The sequence below is a fragment of the Gadus macrocephalus genome, chromosome 14, assembly GCF_031168955.1.
Source record: "Gadus macrocephalus chromosome 14, ASM3116895v1".
Lineage (NCBI taxonomy): Eukaryota > Metazoa > Chordata > Actinopteri > Gadiformes > Gadidae > Gadus > Gadus macrocephalus.
The window spans coordinates 9,742,765-9,761,662 of NC_082395.1; the positions used below are offsets into that span (position 1 = coordinate 9,742,765).

The 18,898-nt window shown below is 43.9% G+C and overlaps 1 protein-coding gene across 7 annotated transcripts in view; it reads left to right on the forward strand.

The window, feature by feature from the left end:
* The window catches only part of plekha7b (pleckstrin homology domain containing, family A member 7b), a 71,414-nt gene that overhangs the window by 22,214 nt on the left and 30,302 nt on the right, over positions 1-18,898 (forward strand). For 4 of the 7 annotated variants that reach the window (XM_060070575.1, XM_060070571.1, XM_060070569.1 and 1 more), the window contains exons 4-8: positions 8,698-8,781; positions 13,059-13,170; positions 14,363-14,467; positions 16,188-16,260; positions 16,723-16,823. In XM_060070575.1, coding sequence (XP_059926558.1) covers positions 8,698-8,781; positions 13,059-13,170; positions 14,363-14,467; positions 16,188-16,260; positions 16,723-16,823 — 475 coding nt within the window. Of the gene's footprint in view, positions 1-8,697; positions 8,782-13,058; positions 13,171-14,356; positions 14,468-16,187; positions 16,261-16,722; positions 16,824-18,898 lie in introns of all 7 variants that reach the window. The other 3 variants (XM_060070568.1, XM_060070574.1, XM_060070570.1) reach the window with 1 other exon arrangement.

Here is an 18,898-nt window from a genome sequence, read left to right on the forward strand (position 1 = left end):
ATTTGATGCTACTCAGGAGGATGGGGTTAGGGTTGTCAAAAGATATATTTTGGCTGGATCTACAGCTGCTTCATCGAGATTGCTTGTTACTTTAACAAAGAAGCCATCAAACATATTGGTATCTCACTAGTGTTCAAACCCCAAATTTCCCATGGGTAAATACCCCGTGTTAGACCAAGCAAGTTACATTAGACTATAGGCCGTGAGACCTAATTGTGTGCATTTTTCGATATTGCATTGTGCCCAGTTTTTACTTACTTACTTACTACAGAGTTTCTAAAACTCTAAAGCAGTCCACTCTTACTGGATGTGCAACTGTTACTGTGCACAAACTAGCATTGCTCAGCTTTGTGGTTGGCTTATGTGGGAGGGGTTTTGGGAGGGTCCATAGCAAGAATATTGTAAACATCATTGATGTTGACTACAAATATTTCCAGGTGATTTTAAGCTATGAGATAGTTGAAATGTTATACATTGCGTCTTTGATCTTGTTTAAATGTATTAACATTCATTGCTGCCTATATTAAAGCAGCACGATTGCAATTAAAGCTATAAATAGTGATAAATGGAACAAAACATCCCAGAGTCATTCATTAGACATTGGTCATTTAGTGAGTTGCTTTCATCCTTTCAAAGGATAATATTAAGGAATGTTCCTCAGAATATTTTATATTTTTGGGGTTCCCAGTTTGAATTTAAATACTATATTCGAAGGATTTGTACAAGGTATTACAAACAAATCTAAACGTCTTATAACTCATGTAACATAAATCATTTGTTCATTTATTTCACAGTGGTTTGCCAGTTAGCAATTTCATTGTTATCCAAACAGGAACACAACTTGAGATGTTGCCTTCGATAACAATATGTCCCCTAAAGCAACAAGTAACTCGGGATACTATGATAAATAACTCCTCTTGGCTCTATTACTCTTTGAATGCAACATTAAATGCTTTGTTTGGGGAACACGTGAATTAATGATCAGCATAAGACGAGCCGGATCGATCTGTGCTGTTCAATATTGACCTGAAGCTCCACCACCATTGATTTGTCAGAGCCCAGCGGCAGGGTTTATATAGCCCACCTACAGATGAGATGCTTTCGTTTCTTTTACCAGCGAATGTTTAAATCAATATCCTCCAAAAAATAAATGCAAGTCACGGTAACAGATTTGATGGCCGATAAAAGTCGGTGCAATGATAAATGACTCAAACACACCCCACTTAAATATCTAAGTGTGGGATGATTTTGCATGAGTGGAGATCATGAAAGTGCTGATGTGCATATGTTGCCTTAATGTTCTCCCTCTGGCCAAATTGTTCTTCCTTCCCCTTGCTGTAGCCAGCGGCTCCAGAAATGACAGGGAGTGGCCCCACTGGTACACCTTCATCACAACGAAACCAAGGGGGAGCCAAAATGTATGGGTGTGAATTGTGAACCAGGCGGAGTGGGGCAGCACTAGGGTGGGCAGTCCCTGGAGAAGGTGCCTGCAGCGAGGAGAAGGGAAGACAGTCTGTGCTGCCAAGGGAAGCTGCTGAGCCGGCTGTTCTTGGTCTCGCAGTTAATCTTCCATCAGTTCAACTCGCTCTTTCTTTCGTTTTCTCTTTTTATAGACGGCCATTATAGGTAATTTCTCCAACTGACCGGACGGGTAGGAAAATGTCTATAAAAAACATATTTGTATCGCCAGGCTTGACATCTGCATTACAGTTCGGAACAGTGTCATTCTGACACAATTATTACCTTCAATCATGGTCGGAGTCTATTTTATCTTTCTTCACCCCATGCTTTCACCCCTGTCCAAACTTGGGCCACTTTCACAATCACCGCAATGGAATTGATTTGTTTTGCCTGCCTCCCTCTTGGGACAGGTTTCGACGTGGATACTGACACTGCATTGAAAGGTGCTGTGTCACAACAACGTGTGTAGGGACTGCTAATGGGCCACCCTTGCTTCCCCCCCCCCCCCAGTGATGCCCTCTTCTGTTGGCCCTCCATGGGGCATGGCAGGGCCTTTGCTGGGATGGGTGGCTCCCTCCTCCCACTGGGAGGGTTGCGGGGAGCACAGCTTTGTTCTGGTCATTTGAAATTCTCATGGCTTCATGCCTGGCTAGAGAGACATAGCTGCTGTTCACCGAGGCTGTAATAACATGAGTCTGATGTCATCCCAGCTCAGGGTCTCTGCCATTGTTCACTAAAGGATGGGCTCATTGGACGGCTTGGCAGAGGCGCCCGTTCATGCCAGCTCTGAATAATTGTAATGGTGGGAAAAGACATAAAAGGATCTTACCCTAAAATCCTTTTCCTAAATATTTACATAGTACTCCATTATATAAGGTATATGAGTATTGTATTTTGAAAGAAGTTTGCAGTATAAACATTGTAATGATATAACGATTTTGCGTAGGCCTACTTGGAACTGAGGAAAGCTTTTCCCTTTGCGGAAGGGACAGGCCTTTTTTTAAATCTGGTAAATGTGGTGCATTTCCATCCCAGATTAGTGAGGCACAGCGGCAGAATTTGTGTGTCTCACGTCGCCTCATACAGTATTCGATCCATACGCGTTCTTGTGAAATAAAGGCTATCCCATTAGATATTATCGCTGAGCAAACACTTTACATATGCTGACATGCTGTGTTGTCATGCTTAGTGGATGTTCTCTCGTTATCTATTTGTTTTTGATGATTTTCATGAACATTTATGGTTTCCTGATAGACTTTTAAGCCAATAACGGGGTATACAAATACCCAACACTTTTCTGTTTCCGTTGGCATAGGTAAAACCTTTTCCGCTTAACCGCTTTAGTAATTTCAGCATTGGAAATGGCATGATTAGCTCAAGTTGATATTCCTTCTGAATGTGCTGCAACTAATTCGATTACACTTTCAGCTCGGTTGTCTCAAACGACTGTGTGTTCTCTGCAGATCTGTAGAAGTGCACGACTTAGATGATCAATGAGCCAGTTAATTGTACATTATGCCTTGTTTTTTCTCAGATCCGCTCTGAAAGATCACCGCAGTCTATTGGGTCAGCATTGTTACACACAATGATTCAGGGAAGATGACTCCTCCAAGTATCAACTACATCAATATCTTTGTCATCTTTGTGTTCCTTGGGCATAATGAGCGGGAATTCTCCATTCACCTAAGTAAACCGCACAGCAAATATAACAGGGTGAGGGTGACTCTGTTCTAGGCTGTTAACAGTTTATCATAGTGTCAGCGTTATTGGTTGAGTCAACTGTGGGTCATAGAGCTATATGACTAAAGTATTGCCAAATATTTAGCTGTTATAAATAATAACCCATTCGCTATGATACCCTGCCAAGATCTTTGGTTTCCCTTTTTTACAGAGTAGGCTTCCAAAGTTCATTCTGCCAGTGCCAATATTATCTACAGAATTTGATTCCGAACTAATTCTGTCATTCTTAAGAGAATGACAAGAAGTCATTCTTAAATGCTCTAACACCTTGATTTTAAATAACAGCACACAGCCATTGCGATGGGAAAGAAAATCACTGCAAAATGGTAGAGATATCTCGTGCTGGGAAAATAACAGCAGAATGAATGGGATGAAAAGATGAACGGTTTCCCGCAGCTCAACGGAAACTGTGCTAGTTCCTCTCACACGGTCACATATTGTTCCCATTTTCCCTGATCCATGTTTGATTAATTTAAAGGTAGAGTAATTTATAGTCGTGAGGGAAGCAGAGAGAGAGAGAGAGAGAGAGAGAGAGATAGTGAGAAAGAGGAAGTGAGAGAGAAAAAGAGAGGGTCACACACAATCTGAGAGAGGGAGAGAGACAGAGAAAAAGTGAGTGTGTGTGAGAGAGAGAGAGAGAGAGAGAGAGAGAGAGAGAGAGAGAGAGAGAGAGAGAGAGAGAGAGAGAGAGAGAGAGAGAGAGAGAGAGAGAGAGAGAGAGAGAGAGAGAGAGAGAGAGAGAGAGAGAGAGAGAGAGAGAGAGAGAGAGGCACAAACACGGTGAGAGAGGCACAAACACGGTGAGAGAGGGGGAAAGAGAGCGAGAGAGGGGGAAAGAGAGCGAGAGAGAGCGAGAGAGAGAGAGAGAGAGAGAGAGAGATTGTGTGGGGGAGAGAGAGAGTGGGAGAGAGTGGGCGAGAGAGAGAATTAGGTAAAGAGCAGGAAGGGAGGAAGGGGGGGGGGGGAAAGATAAGCAACCAAGCCCTCTCATGGCAGGCGGCCTGATCTCTGGCTGTGGAGTAAAGCTCTCCTCGGTGACGAGACAACATGCCTCAGAGGGAGCGCTAGCCCCACGGCTGTCCTGCATATCCTCCGGCCGGTGCTCTAGCTCAGTGCTCTCCACTTAGTGCTCTGCACCACTGCTGTGCACGGCTGCTGCCCCCCGCTGCTCCACACCGCTGCTCCGTGTGGATGCCGGCAGGTATGCTATGAGAGTCTGCTTCTGCAAACGCACACCTGCCCCGCGCCGCCCCGCCGGACCCCCGCAGCACCCAGCCCAGCAACCGGACCCACGGCAAGTCAATGATTCACCCCCGGGGCTAGAGCTTCTTTAGTTTAGTTTCTTCGCCGTGACCCGACGTTGATAAGTGTTTGGCTTGCCGTTTGTTTCGGAGCATGGCCGGGGGGCGTGTGTGTTCAGAGGGTGAGGTTTTGTGGTGGTTATTTAGCTTTTGTTTTTGTTGTTTGCTTGGGGTTGGCTCTGAGGGGGTCAAGCCACCCTCATCGCCCTGTTGCTAAAAATGAACTCCACTATTTGAACAGGAATTACCCTGTTGAGCCTGTTGCTTTTGGACTTTTGGACTTTGGTCAGTGGCGGCGGGAAAAAGAGGCATGGCGATGGAGGACATATTGGATGTTGGAGCTATCGGAATTGTTTTCCAACGTCTCTCCTACATGTTGCTGCTGGAGTGTTTATTGGACCTGTGTTTGAGCTCCATCCCGCTAAGAGCCTCATATTCACCCTCTTTTGGAAGTTGTATTTCTTTCAATAATTTTTTCAACAACAAAACTCTGGTGCATTGAACACCTGTGTTGATCTATGTGAAGAGTAGCCTCACTCGGGCCCTCACCTTAACCTCCAGGTCATGTTTACACTGCAGTGTCACTGCATTGTAAACCCAGCTCTTCACTGCATTGTAAACGGAGCTCTTCCCTGGGGCCCCATCACGGTGTAGGATGCCCCCATTCTAGCTCTACTTGACCTGCAGCTTCTCCATGACGTACAGCGAGCGAAGTACCCCTACACGCCCCCCCCCCCCCCCCCCCCCCCCCCCCCTCCCCCTGAAATGTTAGGGTTGCTACACTGGATGTTGACACATGAGTCATATGGGAACCTATGCAGATTCCTTGTGTTATGGTATTAAGGCATTTCGGTTTATCACTGGTCAAATCTCGAGCAGACTTTACATCTTTAGTCCATTCTTTTGGTTTCTTACTTGGGGTTAAGATATAACCTAAAGAGAGATACAAATAGTTGAATCTGTATACATATCACATTTAACATTATCATCTCCATATACAGCAAATCCTTGTTATAGCTTTACGCTGAGCTGTACTTTAATTGCCGGTAAGCCAAGATTTACAACCGTCATTCTATATTGTAATGATCGTATGCATATTTCATAAGCCCTGCAGTGGATCTCTCCTGCTGATACTGTCATCACGGCTCCCCTTCTCCCAGGCAGGGGGGCTGAACCTTCCCTCAGCACCAAGTGCTTCTCCGGTCGGGACGGCTCATGTAAACTGTTGCTAATGCACAGAGCCACGGAGGCGCTGCGGTATTTGCTCGGTAAATGGGGATGTGGTGAATTCCTTGACAAATAGCTCAGAAGTAATGCGGCTGAAACAAAAGCCTCAAAAGAATGCATATTCATAATTAACAGGGGAGGCTTTTGTGGGGCTCCGAGGGCCCAGTGCAGCTCCGCAAATGATGCACTATTACCAGAACAATGCAGACTGTGTGTGTGCGTGTGCGCGGGCGCGTGTGTTTGTATACTGCAATGTAAACGTGCCGGTGTCCTTCAATGTCCTTATTTTAATTCATACGTGCTGTGGTTTGTCTTCTATGTGAACTGCTGCATGTAGAGAAGCAATTCCGATGACGCCTTTTAAAATGCAGCATCCACCTTTTCTAAATGTCAACGCATACATTCATCTTCTCCTTGCTCTACAGCCGTAGTACCTCCCTCTGCCGCCTGGGGTCGCTATAGGGCACCAGCGCTTTCTTTCATCCAGCGCTTCTTTAAGCAAAGCACATAGGCTGCCCTTCAGAGCGTTATGTGTTTACTCAAATTCATTATGCACACGTCGTTATCTTATACCCTTGGTACATCCGGGGAAAGTCGGTCTGTGCTTGTGTGTGCCCCAGTGTGTGTGACTGTGTTTTGGAGCAGCCTGTTTTCTGAGTTGAACCGCTGCAACATTCTGGCTGGATTCAAACTGCATTGCAGTGTTTATCCTGCAAACATGGGTCCACTCTCTCTCAGCGTTACTTGGCTGTCTCTTCAACGGTAAAGAATAAAAAAATAGCAAGGAAAGTATAGAATGAAGAGTGAGCGCAAATACCTAAGGAAGAGCTGCAGGTAATGCAAGGTTAGGATGGGTAAGGCTAGGTAATGCTAGGTAATGATAGGTTATGAATGGTAATGATAGTTAGTAAAATGTAATGAAAGTTAATGAAAGGCATTGACAGGTAATTCATGGCAATGAGGGTAATGAAAGGCATTGATAAGTTAGGTAATGAAAGTTAATGATTTGTAATGATAGTTAATAAAAGGGTAATGAAAGGGAATGATCTATAACGATGGGTGAATAAGGCATGCATGAAGAGCTACAGCACCAGAGGTATGTCCCCTTGTACTTCATAGAGTAACTGTCCTAGATGAATGGACTGTCCAACGGCCTCCCAAGCTGCTCCGGCAGACTCTGGACAGCCCACATAAGTGTGTTTGCAGTGGACACTGAGAATGCCGTGCTGTCTTAAATGTTGATCTTGCATAACATATCCTGTTCACTGCTGGTAAATCACAGCTTTTCACACATAGATGAAATGTAACACGAGCTGGGTAGGGTGAATGCAATTAGAATTATTTATTTGAGATGATGCTGTGTGCTATCATCGTAAAAAAAAAGCGACTTGAGAGTATCCCTGACATGTTGGAATAAACATTAACAGATTGATTATAAAGGAAAAATATACTTTATATATATAATATAATTATAGATAAAGGTATTGTAGGTAAGATCAGTGAGTAAAAAGAGGGAAAAGAAAATATATATGAATATAATACACTCCCTCTCTGCCCCCTCCCTCCTTAGGTTTCTCCCTCATGAGAAGTGTTGCATTCACGCTTGTCATTGACAGGCAATAGTAATTGCACTATGCGCAATACAGCCTGCATGATATTCAAGCACATCGCTATTTCACTTGTGTGTGTACTCAGACCTCAGGTTTTCCACAAAGTATAGAATGGTTATCATGAAGCTTGTATTAATGGTTCTCTTTTCCTCATCATGATATCAATATCCCTGGAGGCAATGCAGTATAGTACGAATAGATATCAACGGATATTCTGTCATATAGAAGAAAGATTATACGCTTTTGAATTGTTCAGCCAAAGCAAGATTAATAAACGTTCCTTCATGCTTGTGAACTGTTACTGTAGCAATAACCTACATGCGGGAGCAAATATCCATGAGTCTTTGTGTAATTAAACCCTGTTTAATCTTGGCTGCATGGCCGGTCATTCATGCCTCTTTAGTTTGCCCAAAGAGCTGTAATATTTCTCATGGGCGTCTGAACCTCACGGCACAGTGTGAGAAATGCTTGTGTTTGTTTTCTGTCATCTCAGTCCCTCAGGATGTAATGAGCCGTAGTCAGCACATGGACAAACCCCCCCTCACCACGATAGCACACAGACCAATACAAATAAAAGGCAAAGATAGTGATCATAACCAGGGAGAATAATCTGAAATAATTAATAATAAGATGAAACCAATCACCTTGTATTGATTGAGATTATTTGTGCATTGTATGTTATTTATTCAGATATTATATCATCATATCCAATACAGACATAGTTAGTAACCAGAACTTCTTAACTCTAACTCTACCTGTCCTAACTGCATAGCAGGCCTGTTCCACCTGACTATGTGTGCGCGGTCAATGAAGCGGAAAAACCAACGGTAGATTTACACACAGCGATATCTGTTACGGTTATCTAGTGTGTAAACAAACATTAATAAAATGTTAAAAGCAACAGCCGGCACCTGTCTGCCTCTGTTTCCCCGTCGTCACTGACACGTTTTAACGTCCTAGTTACAGCGATGAATGGAGCCATGAAATTGAAATCAATAAAGGGGATGGCGGGTGGTTAGGGCAAGGAGTGCTGACCCTCACCGTTTGTGTGAAATACAAGCCCTCGGTCATGACCAGGGTTCAGCAGCATCACCCGTTCTGCAGTTGGCAGGGGATGTGGTTGTTATGGACACAACATGTGGTCATGGTCAAACGTTCCCCGCCATCAGCCCACTGTAAACCCCCTCTGATTGATGGATGTGATGAGAGGGTGGGGGTGGTGGTGGTGGGGGTGGTGGTGGTGGTGGTGGGGGTGGTGGTGGTGGTGGTGGTGGTGGTGATCCTACACTAACTTCACTTTGTCTTGGAGGTTATCTTCCCCTCCTTATCATTCTCTCCTCTCTCCCTCCCCACTGCAGCCACAACCAGAGGAGTACATCATTCCGACACCCTGTGACCGGTCAGATATCTCCTGAAAACACAGAGTACACACTGCAGGACAGGTGAGTGAGTTTGTCTTCCTCTCAGGGTGAAAGCGGCACTGGTCTGTACTGTTGTGAAGGTTTGGAGTTATTGAGCGGAGGCATTGGAAAATACAGCCTGATGGAGTCAAGGGTTTGGTGTCTGGTCTACGGGGAAAAGCACAGGCCAGAGATGAGAGACTGATCTTAACCACCTGGTTCACAGTAGCACGGACCCATGGTGGTACTACTCATACTAACTGATGATGGGAGTTTCCAGTGTTTTCATTAAGGTCAATATGTAGACTAGGTGCTGATGACCCAACTATTGCTTGTATGTGCCTTTTTTATTTAAATACAAATAGCTGGAACAAACTCCCTGAGGATTTAAGACTTGCCCCAACTCTGAGCACCTTTAAAACAAGACTGAATACTTTTATGTTTGCTTTAGCTTTCTGCTCAATCTTAAATACATTGCACTTTCTAAAAAGCTTTTTAAACTTTGCCTTTATTTTCTATTTTATTGCTAAAATGCCTTTTAAACTTTCTATTTTAGTCATTTCTTTGCATACGTTTTCTTTTACTTATCTATTATTTTCTTTTATTGTATGACAATGTTTATATGTGAAGCACTTTTAGTCTGCCTTGTGTATGAAAAGTGCTATATAAATAAAGTTGCCTTGCCTTGGAAACAATAAGTTAATTCAACGCTTTAGTTGATCGACTCAAAGGGCTATTGATTTGCAGAAAGAGATGGTGGTCCAAATGATGATTTATAAGTTAGTTTAAGTTATTTAGAGCTCTGCATGGATCGTGAATCTTATGTTGTTCACTTTGACCATTCGAATAATGATATTTATTATTACCAGTTGGGATTCTACACATGAAATACCTGCATTAACAACATTCTCATTTTATTATTTCTTTTGTCACTTGACCAGCAATAGGCATGTGACTTTAAATAGGCAGCATTCCGATTGAATTAGTACACTTAGTCTCAAGTGCCCAGAGAGGCATAATTTGCTCCGTCAGTCAACAGCGTGCGGTTCAAAACAGTTGTCTGCATTAGTTATTGGTCGTGTGGTTAGGTGAAGCCAGCATGTGTTGTTATTGTGTTTGAGAAAGCCGAACCCTATGGCAGAATGTAAAGCAACAGGTGTACGATCCTGTTTAATGTAGCTAGCTTTAGAGGGCATAGTATTTGACCTCCACCGTCTCTGGGATTAGGAGATGTGTACAGTAACGGCGGAGGTTCATCTCCACTCACAACGGAAACTTCTGTCCAACCCTGTGCCTTGCTCTCTTGTCTCTGTGTGTTCAAGCCACAAACCCACCGGAGGGCAAAAGTTAATGCATAACTCACGCGCATACTTGCAACAGTAACATAATCGCTCTCTTGGCTCATAATGCCACAGCTGATCTCTTTAAGCTTGACATCCTGAGAATAGATCGAGATGTACCGAGAATGTGAGAATGGTTATATTTACTGAGGAAAAGCCAAGCTCTGTCATGATTACCCCAGCTCACCGCTGCCATATACCACTGTATTGTTACTTTCCAACTTCTGAAGGGCTCCTCCTTTTCCCCTTGGGTTTTTGAGTTGAGCTTGCCCTTATAAGGGCTGAATGTTGCAGTGTGTCGTTATTAAATATGGAGCCGTGAGAATAGAGAATAGACCTGTATGACCCTTTGAGAATATAAATACTATTTATATTGGAACAACTCGTTCCGACAACTACCAACGGGTAGATGCCCTTGTGCAAGGGTGTCAACAGGGAAGTTGTAACACATCCTACTGGTGTTGCTAATCTTCATGAAAATATAATCTTACTTCAAACATGCTTGGTCAAGGTCATGCTTGTGATCGAGTCACGCTAAATCATGGATGATTTGCAGGGACGACCTCCATCCATGAAGCGGCCCATGTAAACACGCAGCATTGAAGCACTGCACACGCCCTCATGGTGTTCACGAGACGCACGTGGTCTAAATAGGGAAGTAGGTTTCCCCAAGTCCCTGGGACTAATTTCTAATGGTGCAGACCTCCTTTATTCCTAAGGGAAGGTTTCAAATTGAGGACGGAGAGGGTAGAGAGTCGATACTGAACTTCTTTTCCATTATTGGCAGAAGGTTCCTTGTCCTGGGGTCTTTGAGTTGGTTATTGATTGCTGCACTTTGAACAATATATCACCAGTCCCAACTCCCCAGGTCCACCTGCTGGGGGAAAGGATAAACTGTGTCAGAGAGTGGGAGGGAGAGAGGAGGAATAAAAGGGAGTGAAAGGCGCTTTTTGATGTAAAACACCACCCCTCTCTCGCACAACAGATCTCCAGAGGATCTGTTTGAGTGGCACTGGTGGTCAATACTAATAAATCTTTACAAAAAAAAAAGAGAGCGCCCTTATCGTCATAGCAATGTCCCCCAAACAAACCAAAAACACTGGCCTGCCTCCAGCATCAGGAGCAGAGCGTTGCTATGCTTTAATCCACAGGCGACCCTCCCCGCTCAGCAAAGTTCCACCTCTACTTTTTAAGCCTTAGTCTCTTCGTCTCAAAAGCCCAGCCCTTCTCTTTTAGTCTTTAGCTTCTTAGGCTTGAATACAAAGCAGAAGATAGAAGGAAGGATAGTGCTCCTTTTAACCCCCCCTCCCTGCCTCCGTCAGAACAATGCAGGGTTCCAATGGCAGTGCTGTTGTAGGGGTCACACACACCGTTTCCTGTCGCAAGCAGGCCATCAAAGCCAGGAAGACCTTGGCCTTCTGGGTCATCCAAGCACTAAATACTATTGAACTACCTGGGCCATTGCCATCACACAGTTTCAGTACTTTTCACTGCAGACCGAATAGGCAGTCAAGATTCTATGAGAATAGTAGATGATGCTTATTGAGGCATTGGTGGATTGGTTTAGTTACTCTTTCTCTGGAAAGTCCTAATAGTACGAACTATGTTTGAACAACAGGGATTGACTGCAGTAAAGGCGAGACATATTGCAGGTTTAAAAGGATCGTGGCTTTTGTGATTAAAAGCAAACACATGTAGAGGTTTAACTGAGCACAATGCCATGGGTGGAACGTTCCACACATCACAGACTGTTTGACCTTCCAAGGTCAACATGTTATTGTTCTCCCCGACTGCGGTCACATTTTCATCCAGCTTCTTTCCAAGCTGTCTGAGCAACCCGAGGAGATGCTGACGTAGGAGTTGTTGACGTAGTTCACTATGTGGCTGTGAAGAAGTGAGACATTTGCAAAACGATGCATCGCTCCCGCCTGTTCTACAGGCATTCTACTTCAACACTTCTATTATATACATTAAATCAACATGACAAATCCTTTATATATATGCATTCCTAATGTTTCCACATGTTAACCAAAGACACATGTAGTACAGGGTAAATGTGTCATCTTTCTAAAAAAACAGGGTCTTTGGACAGACAATAACGTGAGCTACTAAGCAAATGAGGTTTATTATTTTGCTGTCGTTTTTTTGTCTGCAACACAATAGAAGCGACAATGCTCTGCTTAACTTTGGCTGCTTAAACCTTTCCTGCTCCACATTGCAGCACATCCCCGCGGTCCTGCATCACAAAGATATCGATTTTTTTTTTGCCTTCCTCCATTAATTCTTCAGCGTCTATGCTCACAACACTGCGGGAATGCTGGATTCCACAGTTGGCTCTGATTCCTGCTTATCTATCTTACAGCGTATAGATAGATGAAATGAAAACTATAGCAAATGACAAGATATATGTATATACTTTTTGTTCCGTGTTCTATTTCTTCTACATAGGTAATATTTTTCGAAGAAATTCTGATGACAATGTGAAATGTGATTTGTAATGAAGATACTTATACGGACTGTGTGTGTGTGTGTGTGTGTGTGTGTGTGTGTGTGTGTGTGTGTGTGTGTGTGTGTGTGTGTGTGTGTGTGTGTGTGTGTGTGTGTGTGTGTGTGTGTGTGTGTGTGTGTGTGTGTGTGTGCGCGCATGCTTTAGCACTTTTCCTGCCATTTGTGTCTGTGTGTATCTTGTTCAATGATCTATGATGATTGTAACTCTTTGTCTGAGCAAGGCCCAGTGGAGTGCAGGGAACAGACAGCTCATCAAGTGTAAAGCCCTTGGCTCTTTGGGGGATCGCGGGCCAGGGGCAGGAAGGAGTCACATCCGCCACTATCTGACAACTCAGGCATCAACTGTATTTGAGTTTTTCCGAGCTGTGCTGATAGAGAGGATAAAGTGCGAAGAAAGTAGTCCCTGTACTACCTGGCCACTCGGCTCATTGATCTTTATGCTGTGCTCTGCCCCCTACTACTCCCCTGTAGGATAGAATCCCGCATGTCCAAGCAACTGGCCAATCAGAGGACCCCCAGTGTGGTCAGCCAGTCCTCCACGGGTGTCCCGTCAACGGCAGTGGACACCACCCCGGGGTCCAGGGTGAGTCACATGATGCCACGACCTGAACATTCATTTAATTAAACTCCTACTTTATGAGGATTTGTGTCGCAAACCGTTGGTTGATCTGACTCAGTTAAGAATCACAAGCAATTGTAGTACTCGTACTAGGAAAATAAATTGAATGCTTTGAACGATTTCTGCTTTTATAGTTCTCAGAGTGACTGTCGGTGCTCGTGGGGCCCACATGGTTTAATATGCACTAGTATACGACTCAGAACACTTTCTCAGTCTGATTAATAGTCTTCGACCGGAAAAGGTTGGCTATTTTTCAAGCATACGGGAACTCAATTACAAAACTCTCCAGGGGCTGGACATTTCTGCTGTATGGTAATCTATTACGGTAATCCGGGCATTTGAATCAAGTAGACGAGCAATTATATTGGGCGGAAATTTTTTTTTCTGGACCACTCAAGGCAGTCATTGTTTGAGCCTTATTATATGTACTGCTCATCAGTCTTAGTTTTGATTCATTATATCGTTTAATTTTAGTTTAGATTGCCATAGTTTCATTTAAAATGCAATGAATCATTATGCAATAACTCAATCCTTAGGAGAATGTGTGCTTGACCGATGATATTGTAATACATCCATGATAAAATTATATCGTAAGGGGATTTTGTTATGCATTTGACTTATTACAACGGTATGTAACCCCTGCTGTTAGCCAGCCAGTACAAGCAGATAGCTTTCCTGTTTGTCTGAGATAAACTGCGCTCCACGTAGAAGTCGTTTGGCAAATGTCCACACTCTAGTCGATTAGTGACATATGCAACTTTCCCTGGAAGGACCCATGCTATCAAAAGCAGGAAGTTGGAAATCATAGGCATGCATTCAGCCAGTCCTGTCAGCCAAACAGAAAAAAAGTGCAGAAAAGTTCCTGCACGGAAGGAAACAAAACAGACTATTCTTGAATATTCGTTCAGATTGTTGTTCTTTTAGGTGGGTATATATACATATTTAAAAATATATCTTTGGTAAATACTCATTTTATGGAAGCAGTTTGCGGAAAAGGAGAATGAGAGAGCGATAGTAATCATCAGTCAGCTTTAAACTGCAATTCCCGGAACAGTTCATTTAAAAACAAACTAGCAATCCCTCAACAAAGGTCCCTCTAGAGGCAGAGATCGCTACAGTGTTTGCTTTACCCCCCCCCCCCCCCCCCAAGGTGCAGAACCTCAGGGCCTCCGGGAAAGTCCACAGCTTTGGCAAGCGGGACCATGCCATCAAACGCAACCTCAACGTCCCGGTGGTGGTGAGGGGCTGGCTCTACAAACAGGTAAGCCCCTCCTCCGCTGGACCCGCGGATGTCTCTTCAGAGTGATGGACAGGGCTGTGTGAGGCGGAGTGTTGCCACTGTGTAGATGTGTGGACCCCTTTTAAGCACACGTTAATCACGAGTAAACATGACGCCGTGGCCGCGCTGTGGAATGTCAAGTGTGTGTTGTTGGACTGATCTCAACGCCCCCACCAGCCCGGCCCCCCTGGACGCGAGGAAACCCCTCCGTTTCAGAAAGGCTCTATTGGATTCCCTTGCAGCACTGTTCCATGTCACCTTCCGTTGCTTGAGGGTTGGTTCAACAGGTGGCGAGACTCTAATCGTGGCCCCCCCTAAACATTATTGATAGGAGCACAGAGGACTTGTATGAGAGTTTATCCTTGTTTAGTTTTTAGTTTGATGATGATGGGATATAGATTGTATTCGCAATTCTACCATCATATCATGTGTTGATATCCCTGAGTATCACGTGCACACAACTGAGGGTGCGTGTGCTTGTATTTTTGGAGAGAATACGGACCGCAGATCAGATAACAAACGGTGAAATTGTTCAAAACAAGCTAACTTTATGTGTAACGTTAACATCCCATCCGCAAATAACATTGACAGCACTGGCATTACACTGTGTAATGAGGCTTGCATTGCTTCCAAGTGCAGGTTAAATGGAACAGAAAACACAGCAAAAATTGCATGCTGCCTCTCTATTGAGTTGGAAAAATATGAAAATAGCCTAATGTGGGTGCTACACACTGGTGGTGGTTAGTGAGGTCCCCCCTTCACTGTAAAGCGTCTTTGAGTGTCCAGAAAAGCGCTATATAAATTCAATCCATTATTATTATAATGATGGGTCGATTGTTCACTTCATTCATTGTATTCAATTTTTTCAGATATTTTGGGATGCATCCCGTACTCCCGTTTTTTTTTGCATTTGAGTATCGTAGATGTTGTGTCGAGTGGATAATATGTTGCTTTTAAAAGCATATTGGTGTTCCAGCCTGTTTGTTTTGCACAGCTCTCTGCTATTTGGGTTATCCTGGGAAGTAATCTCACCCTGGAAACAGCTTGGGGGGGAAAGGGGTGTGGAGGGGTTGGGGTGCTAATGAAGACTAACCTATTTTACACACACACACACGCGCTTTCACACACCCACACACACAAACACACACACACACACACACACACACACTCACACACACACACACACACACACACACACACACACACACACACACACACACACACACACACACACACACACACACACACACACACACACACACACACACACACAGGCAGTAGTTGAAGCTGCTGCTTCAAATTACCAAGATTGTGTAAAAACATCATTAATTATTGCGCCACGCTATCTTGCTGGAATCCCGAGGAGAAATTGGTGGTTTTAATATCAGGCCACCAGAGATCGTATTGTAGAGAGGTGCTGTACATTAAATCCCATCTCTCCAGTAGAATTAACATCAGCAGGCTTTCCAGGCGTGTGGCCTCCTAAAAGAATGCTTTTACACCAGAAATGAACTCTCAAGGAACTGAACGAGAGACGCATCATGTTTCATTGATATGCATGAGGAGTGCTTCCCCCCCCCCTCCAATCCCAATGGCTCATGCCAAGTGCTCTATTCCCCAGCCTTTTCATTATAACCCCAATTAAAACGTGTGTGTGTGTGATGACGCGCTTGTGAACACAGTGTTGTCCCCCACCCTACAGGACAGCTCTGGAATGCGGCTTTGGAAACGGAAGTGGTTTGTTTTGTCTGACTTCTGCCTGTTTTATTACAAAGGTGAGTGAAAATAATACATGTGCCCCTGGCAATGGTTTACTTATAAAGGAAATGAGTTGCATCATGTACCCTGAATCACCTCAATTACACGACCAACAATACGCAACAAACTCAAACTCAGTCATCTCATCTCGTTATCTCATTTTTCACATGTGTTTTCTATTTATCACCCATCCAAAATGTTCGTCATAATATGACCATAACAGTATGGTATTTGATCTGCTGCGTAGTTGCTATGACCCTGTCATCACCCCCACCTCCATTAATCATACCTAAATACTTGCCATGCAGTTTCGTGCACCAATGCCCAGCCTTGAATTAACCTTGAATTATGGTGCTGTGTGACATGCAGGCATAATGCAAGATGTTGGAAGGGCTTGGTTCATTAACAGTTACAATGTGTCTTTCCAATGTGTGTGTGTGTGTGTGTGTGTGTGTGTGCGTGTGCGTGTGTGTTTACAGATAGTCGAGAAGAGACGGTGCTTGGTAGCATACCCCTACCCAGTTATGTCATCACTCCAGTGGATCCTGATGATCACATAAGCCGGAAATACGCATTCAAGGTAACTCCTTCATGAACACTCAAGGTACCTCCTCAAATAACCCGTCTCCAGAGTTGATGAATGCGACTACTGTATAAATACTCATGGCTAACCAACATGCACTGATGACTGCTGACAGTTCTTGGCAGCGCACATGGACGGAATACGTTTGTCATACAATGTCTCCCCCTGCTGGTTGAGCTAGCTGTTACACAAAGTATTATTGATTATCTCATTTGTGGTAATGTCATAGTTTGTGTTGACTAGTTTAAATAGTTCCAGATTAGTTATTATTGCATAATACAAATCACTTCATATGACGAAAAGTAATATTTCTACTCTACAATTTTCATCAACCAATCAATCATCATAAAATACTCCCCGAATATATACATATTGCGTAAGATTCACCAATTTGATTAAATTAAATTAAATTGGTTGATGCTGCTCGGCTGTCTGCTGGTCTAATTGTTTAAACATGTGACACTTATTGTCTGCAACCTTTCATTGGGTATTGTCTTATTCAAATAAATCTCTCCACGCTTTATTGTAATTCTACATCTGTATGAAAATTAAATTGTTTATTAGGGGTGAGGTCATTATTTAGTTGACAACTGTTGTGATTTACTCCAGCTTCACGACGTGCTCTTGATCGATTGGCTGTGCTGAAGCTGCAGCTGTAGCATGCGGGAGGCCAGCCAAACAAATGCTGTCAGTGGTGCATGCTACAAAGGTTTAGAATTAATATTGGAAAGAAAGCCTGTCCGAATGCTGTGTGTTCTCCTGCTGTCCGGTCGGCATTACCGTTTCTGTTAGTAGACTGATGTCATTGTTATGAGTACATCGAAACACAAAACAATATCCTACTAACTCCCATCCAAGTGCATTCTAATATTCCTGATGATATTCACGCTACGGCTTTAATGGAAGGGCTGTGGTATCAATTAACCCATAGATATATTATTTAAATAAAAACATCGAAAAATTGGCATAAATGTGAACTGCTGAAACGATGGAAAACATGGGCCACATTTTTTAAATCCATTATGAAGTCATAGTGACTGTAAAAGATAAATGCCTAGTTACGGCTCACTGTTTTTTCTATCTCTGTGTCTCCCACAAATTGAATATTGCAACACCTAAAAGAAAAATATTCTGTTAAACCTGTCATGGTCTACTGGAGAACAGAGCTGATGTATCATCTCTTATCACAGCTGCAGTGTTGACATTATTGTCTTGCTGCAAGCGTCGCACCCATTGAGAAAAAAAACCACAATCCTGCATTAATGTTTAATGCAGCGCTGCAGCCTTGGGGCAGTCTGTTACAATCCTCTGGGCTGCTTTGTACCTGCTCCTCTGGGGGCTGCAGGGCGTTACGTGTGTTTGTATGAGCACACACACACGCAGGCACACACACAGACACACGCACAGACACGCACACACACACGCACACAAACACACACACACACACACATATGGGTGTTGGCCTGCATATGAAAGGCACGCATATGAAATGTGTGTGTGTGTGTGTGTGTGTGTGTGTGTGTGTGTGTGTGTGTGTGTGTGTGTGTGTGTGTGTGTGTGTGTGTGTGTGTGTGTGTGTGTGTGTGTGTGTGTGTGTGTGTGTGTGTGTGTGGGAGGGAGCAAGGAGCAAGCAAGGGAGTGAAATAATAAATGGAAGAGGGAAGGAGAGAGATTCCCTAACTCCCATTACCTTGGATTAGAATGGGGCAGGTCTGACGATCAGTCGTTCATGTTATTAATTATACATCCCTCATCATCTATTTTCTACCTCTCCTCCTGCCTGTTCTCAGGGGAGTAGATCTAATAGCTGAGGTGAGGCGGGCTCTGCTAATTACTCACCTTGCGTTGAACGAGCCCTTGCGCCCCTGCCGTGCAGTCTGGGCGGCCCCATATCAGAGCTGGGTGTTTCATTAGATCCTACATGGCCGCTTTGTCGACGTGCTATTACTGCTACGTCTCTGGACCGGGCCGCAGCCCACCCATCCCGCTGGACGGTTCTGGTTTGTTCTGTACCATGTTATTGTTGTACGTTCTCAGGATTGAGATGAGCTGATAGTTAAATAGATGGGAGT